The sequence below is a fragment of the Apaloderma vittatum genome, unplaced genomic scaffold (genome assembly GCF_000703405.1).
Source record: "Apaloderma vittatum isolate BGI_N311 unplaced genomic scaffold, ASM70340v1 scaffold20142, whole genome shotgun sequence".
NCBI lineage: Eukaryota > Metazoa > Chordata > Aves > Trogoniformes > Trogonidae > Apaloderma > Apaloderma vittatum.
In genome coordinates this window covers 4,043-11,306 of record NW_009704380.1, presented here as the reverse complement: position 1 = coordinate 11,306, position 7,264 = coordinate 4,043, and the positions used below count along the sequence as shown (strand labels likewise).

The following is a 7,264-nucleotide window of genomic DNA, read 5'->3' as shown; positions in this document are numbered from 1 at the left end:
TCAGGAAGCAATGGGGAACTGAAGGGCAGGGAAGAACCCTCCTCTGAAGCCTGGGTTTATTCCACTGTTGGTTTCACCAGAGTTTTTTCCCGCTGATGACTACTGCTGGCTGCTGCTAGTGATAAGGGAGAGGAAGAGAGGATCTGTCATGCTGCTCTTTCCATATCAGTGTGGCAGAGAAGAAGGGAAGTATTTCTTCAGGGAAAGGAAACCAATACAAATTTCCCTGGAAAGGAAAAGAGCACTAGAGGAATTCAGGAGCACACAGGAAGAAGTGATGTAAGGGGAAAATAATACGAAGCAAATCAACACACACACACACACAAAAGCTCACCAAAAAAAAACCCCACTACCAAAAAAAGCACCAGAAATTGGCTGAGATCCATTTCAGGAAATCCCAGTAAAGCTGAGTAACTTTGTCACATACAGAAACACAAATCAAGGGAGGACACAAAAGATGTCAGAGGACCACTGATACAGTCTCTCTCACCTATGGTGGGCTCCAAAACTTAACAGCTCTGCCAGGCTGATATCATATGTGGACCTCAATTGTACATATTGGGACCGTAGAGAGGCATGGTGAGAAATGGCTTCGGTTTTGATTTAAAACACAGTCTGAGGTGTGCCAGACACTGCCTAGGGCTGTAGAAAAGCTTTACTTCTCAGGCTTAGCCTGAAATGGCAAATTTTGCAGCCCGCCCTCTGTTGTCACAGTGCAGAGAAGACATTGTGCCTTGCAGCTACCTTCTTGCCTCCTGTCTTACGGAGGAAATTCCTCTGCTATGGCATGTCTGTACATCTGTGATGTTAGGCATCTTTCACAAGGTCTGTAAATGTGAAAGGCTGGGTCGCAGCGTCAGGATTTTCTCCATTCAGGGTTCCAGAGCAGGGAACAATGTATTTTAGGGCAGAGCAGAGGCAATGGCAAGAACTCTTACCAGGCCCTTGTGCAGGTTGAAATTGTGAACCTGACTGATGCTGTAGATGAAGGATGCAGAGCATGCGTATCAAGTTTGACATATGAAGGAAATACCAGAGACACAGTGCTTGTGGGGCAGAGTAGCTGTGCACGGCATGCCCAGTGCATCCCAAACATGCTAGATTTATTAAAGGTATGCCAGCCACTTGATGGAAACCAATGTTTCTTGGGCATGCTAGAGCCATGCTGAGCATGGTGCGCCAAGTGTTCATGTGCCCCTCGCCTTGAGCAACCCCTGACTCTCATTGTGTAGGTTTGCTCTTTGCTGAGCCCACAAACCATGTCTCTGCCCCACCAGCTCAAGCCCACCAGCTGGAGCACTGAGGAGGGAAGGTGGAGCCTTAGCAGTCTCCATTCTCGTGGCCTCCAGAGGAGGAGGAGCCAGCAGCCCTGGGGAGCTGCTCCCAGGAGGAGGCGTCCAGGTAGGCTGAGCAGGGGGATGGGATAGGGTGTGGATATGTCTCTGGCATTTGATTGGAGAAGCCAACTATCTCCTGCCTGAAATTTGTTCTGACCACTTAATGTTTGTGTCTGGAAGTGATGGCTAAGGGGAAGTGTGCTCCAGAGGAAGAACTGTACTTATTTTCAGACAGATTTTTGCATATGCTTTATAACCATGACTTAACCAGGGTGAGGCTCGGTGAGAGGAATGGACCCTCTTCACCAAGCAGCATGCATTTTTCTAAAAGGTTTCCCGTTAGAGGTTGCATGTATTTACTGCTCACTGACAGTAGCACTTGATTTCAAGTTTGCCTAAAGAGCAGCTGTATGTGTGCTTCTTCCCACCCCTCCCTTCCCCCCCTCATTTCCTCTTGTTATTCTTTTTCAGATCACTTGAAGGTTTTTTCCTGTTTATTATCTGGACATGCTGTGCACTGTGTGTCGATTTGACTGTCACATAAGGAATCTCCTACTGGGATCACTGATGAATTCCTTTCTTATATGTGTATATATATATATATATAGCAATGGCTTCTAAGTTGAGAGGTGTTGGCGATTAACACAAAGTGGAATGAGCTACAGGTGTTAATGGGAGTCAAATTTAATTACCCTTTCCCAGAAAACCTGTAACAGTGTGATGGGTATAGTCATAAACAAAATTTCTCCTTAATTGACATAACAGGAAAGGTACTTCGGTGAGCAATTATGCTGATGTCCTGGACTGGCACATATGTGTACCACAAATATATCTTGTACTTCCTGCAAAATTCTTTTAAGTAGCTACAAGGAAGGCATGTGGTTTTTTTTTGTTGGTTGTTTTTTTTTTTCTCCAGTGGTTCACGAGAACGAATCACTTACTTAAGGCTCTTTTTGAGGAAAACAATGGAACAAAACAATGCTTTTTGTACGACTTGCCAAAGCACAAAGGATGCATGGGATGTTTTTTTTCTTTGGCTTTTTTTTTGTCAGCAGGAAGTTTTGTTGTTGGAAACGACTATAACATGTACTGTCCTTGCTCTACGTAATCACTGTCTGGTCCTGCGAGCCGGGTCTTGTTACTTGCCTCATCAAACTGGCACAGGCACCATTCTGCTTCATTCTGTGGGCTTTGTTCACTCCTGAGTGTCCGCACACTTGCTCTCCATCCGGACTGATGCACAGTAAACAAACTCCAGGAGTCGGGTGGTCCAATGATCGCTGGGTTCGAGCAGGTCAGGGCCCATGGCTAGAATGCTGACTTTGTGAATAGCCTCTTTTTTTTTTTTTTTTTTTCCCCTTAGCTTAAAATTGGAGTGCTGCATCGTGCAAGCAGTTCGAAGTGTTTTCAGGTGTAAATCTTCCTTTCCAAAATTTGACTTTGATGTGCTTAGGTCTGCTTTGTTTCCCTCTGGGTTAGTTGTAGGGTTGTAACAAAGAGCCAGATCCGATTGAGTAAATCACTTGTGGAAGTTAATTGTTCACAGTGAAAGCTGGTCTGGCTCATTTTGCCTCCGTCGCAGGAAGACACAGAGGTGGTGGCTGGATCTGCGTTCTAAACCAAGCATTGACGCGACTTTAATTTTGATCCGATGTCTCTCTTCAGGGCATTAAAGAAAACCTGCTCAGTAATCAAAAAGAGACTCTTCTCTAGAGAAACGTAAGGAAAAAATATTTAATGCATTTTACAGAAATAAAGTACTAATATAAAATTTCAGTTTTGTCAAATTTCTTTTGCAGGCTGTCATAAAAGAAACCTACTTTTCTGTATTTGCCAGTCACCAGAATCAAAGAATGATTTTTTTTTTCCTGGAAAAAAGAATATAAAATTATTTGTAATATCAGATATTGTATGACGGTAACTTTATGTTCCAAGTGTTTTATTCATTGCTGTTCTGTCTAGATTATGTTTGTGTCTTCTCTCCATGAAGATTTTCAAATGCTTTTCAGAATCAGTTATGTGCTTTGATTTCATGAAGTAACAATCTTCTTTTATTCTCCCTTTAGGACTGAAGCAGTGAGAATGGAAACGACAAAGATTAATATGTCCCGTGTCCCACTGGTTAATGGAGGCATCGACACTGCCATGCTCAAGGCACACAAACCTCGTGTGATGTCCAAAAACGGTCACAGCAACGTGCGGATTGACAAAGTTGATGGCATTTACCTACTCTACCTTCAAGATTTGTGGACTACAGTTATAGACATGAAGTGGAGGTACAAACTCACCTTATTTGCTGCTACTTTTATTATGACTTGGTTCCTCTTCGGAGTTATCTACTATGCCATTGCATTCCTTCATGGTGATTTAGAAATAAACAAGTTCACCCCAAAGCGCGAGCCATGTGTCAAGAATGTAGACTCTCTGACTGGGGCGTTCCTCTTCTCACTGGAGTCACAGACAACCATTGGCTATGGATTTCGTTTCATTACAGAGGAGTGCCCTCATGCCATTTTCTTACTTGTGGCCCAACTGGTCATCACCACCTTGATTGAAATCTTCATCACAGGTACCTTTCTGGCGAAAATTGCAAGACCTAAAAAAAGGGCAGAGACTATTAAATTCAGCCACTGTGCTGTCATTACAAAACACAATGGGGAACTTTGCCTGGTGATCAGAGTAGCAAATATGAGGAAGAGCCTTCTGATACAGTGTCAGCTGTCTGGGAAGCTTCTTCAGACATACGAAACCAAAGAAGGGTTGAATCAAGCTAGTGTTAAGTTCAATGTTGACTCCTCTTCAGAGAGTCCATTTCTTATTTTGCCTTTAACGTTCTACCATATTTTAGATGAAAGGAGCCCTTTGAGAGATCTCACACCTCAAAATCTCAAGGAGAAGGACTTCGAGCTTGTGGTGCTCCTGAACGCCACAGTGGAGTCCACCAGCGCTGTCTGCCAAAGCAGGACTTCCTACATCCCCGAGGAGATCCACTGGGGCTATGAGTTTGTGCCTGTGGTTTCTCTCTCTCCAAATGGAAAGTATGTTGCGGATTTCAGTCAGTTTGAGAAGATTAGGAGAAGCACAGATTCCATTTTCTACAGTGTGGACTCTGAAAAACAAAAACTAGAGGAGAAATACAGGCAGGAGGATCAAAGAGAGAGGGAACTGAGAACAATGTTGTTACAGCAGAGTAATGTTTGACTGAATGGACAAACTATTCTGATTAACCCTTTTTGCAAACTGAAAAAAAATATTATCTGTGTCGTATGTCTGCTATGAAACCAGCAATGAAGTCCTTTTCAGCAAATAGCTTTGTTTTATAGTAAACCTATCCTTCAATTTGGCTGAGTTGTTAATCAAGTATTTTGTAATTAGGCAGGATTAATTTGTTCGTGATCGTGACTTACTTAGCAAAATTGGATGTGTATTAAGTCTGTCTTATACCACCACTAAAAGACACACCACTTTCTGTTTGGAAAGTGAAACTGGATGCATTGTGCTGATTCTTTCGAATATTTATTTGATGTGGTTTTACTGTGAACATGCATTCGCAGAGGCAGCACACAGTATTGCTAGAATAAAATATGCTCCTTTAAAATATACATATTTAAAATGTATACTCTCATGCCAGGTGTTGCCTTCACAGGGATTCCTGGCACTGAAAGTAAGTTGACTGGAGAGACAAATGGTTGGATGTGGGAAATGCTTGCAGGGAGGTGATAAACTCCTTAAATCTTCAAGTAGGGTGACAGTAGTCATGCTAGGTGGTAAAGAAAGAAGCTCACTCAGTTACTCAGAGCTTGTTTTGTGATCGTTTTGTGAGCACTCACTTTCTGAACCTTCTTAAATGTTTGATTTAAATATAGCAGCAAAAGCAGGAGATGAGGGCAGGATACACAGAACTGTAACAGTAATCAGCTAAGGTTAAAGCTGGTTTTGAGACACCTATTTTTTATCCAATGTAAATAGTTTGTAATAGCAGCATAACAATACATTTCTACAGATTGCTTGCTTTGCTATGGACCGTATTTAATTTTGGTTAAAGGAAAGCTGTATAATGTCTGTAGACAATATTTAGTTTTTCTGGCAACCGTAAAGGATAAGCATTCCTTTCATCCATTTAATTTTTGGTCTATTAAAACCATTCCATTAATAAAGGAATTTAATTTGAGCAGCTCCTGATCTCTTTGTGGCATGGGGAGAAGGTGTGGTACCTCAGAGATGTTGAAATTGCTGAGTGCTCGGCATAGGCAGTTGCATGCAGCCAACAACGCAGGAACTCCGCAGATTACTAAAGCAGTCAGATTATGGGTAACAAACCAGGTAGCACTGTTGTCCACGTAGCATGCCTATTATATATAGGTCAACCTTTGAAATGAGAATATTTCTGACTCGCATCACTTTGGCGGCTTACTGAGTTCTAGAGATTTTGCTGTTGTAAAGCTTTGGCAAGGAAAAGCCATATTAAGTATGAGTTTTGGGTCTGTGGGCCAGGTCTTGGCCTGAGAGCCACCAAGGCCTGCAGTGATGACAGTGCTTAACTTCCCAGCACCGTGTGGCCTAGTGGAATGCAGACTGCAGGCTGCCATACAATATTCTATACAACAAATGAATCTAGCTTGGGGCCTAAAGAGGCACACAGCACACTGAGCACATAGATGACCACGGCACTAAGAATGAGTATCAAGAAGGAAGTGCATACTGCGAGGAGAGGGCATGGGAGAGAGCAGAGAGAGTGGTAAGGAAGGGCATAAGAGGTTTTAAATTTCTCATTTACGTAAATTATTAACTCTCATGTGTGAGAAGTCAGAGTTCCAGGTACTTGTCTGAAGAGAGATACAACTTAATCCAAGAAGGCTCCCTACCCACTACAATGTGAGTAAGGTTACTCATACCATTGTAGTTGCAGGGCCCACGTAGCCTTTTTGGAAAGAATTTCTAGATGGTATTATGATGTGTTATCACATAGGTTTTCATTTGCAACCACATAAAATGATGTTAATGTTTAAATTAATGATTGATAATTTTCAGTTTTCTTCACTTCGTCTGCTCACTTGTTTTGTTGCAAGGAAGTGTGTGTGCTCTGTGAATTTTTGCATTTTGTAGATCTGAGTTTCATGTCCTACAACTCAAAGAACACTGCTTTGGGATGCAGAGGTGAAAGTAGGCAGGTGTCTTAACCCTTCTTCTACCAAGCCTTAGACTCCATGTTTTGATAATCATACACTGCAACTCTTTTTTTATCTGGGTAAGTTCCCAGATCAACCCCAAAGTCATTATTCCAGTCGTATTGACTGTGTAACTGCTTCACCAAAAGCAAGTGAGCCATTTCGTCTCCAAAAAAACCTGATGAGGAACTGGTGCTCTTCCTCCCATCCCCTTCCCACCCCTGGAAACAAAAGGAGACATGTCAATTTGTATCTTTATGGTGAGTGCTCCATTGATTTCAATAAACCTGTTTGTTAGCGCACTTTTTTGGTTGTATCTTAAGAAATTCTAGTGCATTGAGCTGTGTAAGGTACACATGTGCTAAGTCCCAACAGGTGTACATATTTTCTGAGTGTCAGATCTAGGAAGTCCAGAGGGTACCCAGATACAGCAATTTCCTTGCATGGAGACTTTTGTGGCATCCATTTAGGAGTGTAGAAATCAGGATGCTCAGAATGCTGAACAGTAATGTTTTAGGATCTTCACTTCAGACAGAGACTTCAGCCCGAGACTTCAGCCCTCATGTACACCAATCCCAAGGTTCAGTCGTTATGTTCACTAGGCCACTCCAGTCATTAGGTTATCCTGAAGAAAAAAAAATCATAAGACAAAGCCTTGGGGAAAAAAAAAATCACAGAATATATTAGCTCGGAACTTTCAGTGTTACAAGTCTTCACAAAAAGAAAAGGAAAACACTAGAAATCTTTGGTAAAACATCC

General features: G+C 42.2%; 1 protein-coding gene across 1 annotated transcript; it reads left to right on the top strand.

The window, feature by feature from the left end:
- Positions 1-2,988: 2,988 nt before the first annotated feature.
- On the top strand, positions 2,989-4,538 carry KCNJ15 (potassium inwardly-rectifying channel, subfamily J, member 15). The gene is made up of 2 exons (XM_009865031.1): positions 2,989-3,056; positions 3,404-4,538. The coding sequence occupies exons 1-2, from the start codon at positions 2,989-2,991 to the stop codon at positions 4,536-4,538; spliced, it is 1,203 nt and encodes a 400-aa protein (XP_009863333.1).
- Positions 4,539-7,264: the final 2,726 nt, after the last annotated feature.

What these genes read in the sequence shown, in the direction of transcription:
- KCNJ15 (XM_009865031.1), top strand. Translation starts at nt 2,989, where the DNA reads ATGTCTCTCTTCAGGGCATTAAAGAAAACCTGCTCAGTAATCAAAAAG. An exon ending in AGACTCTTCTCTAGAGAAAC is followed by an intron (nt 3,057 to 3,403) that starts GTAAGGAAAAAA and finishes TTCTCCCTTTAG; the next exon opens with GACTGAAGCAGTGAGAATGG.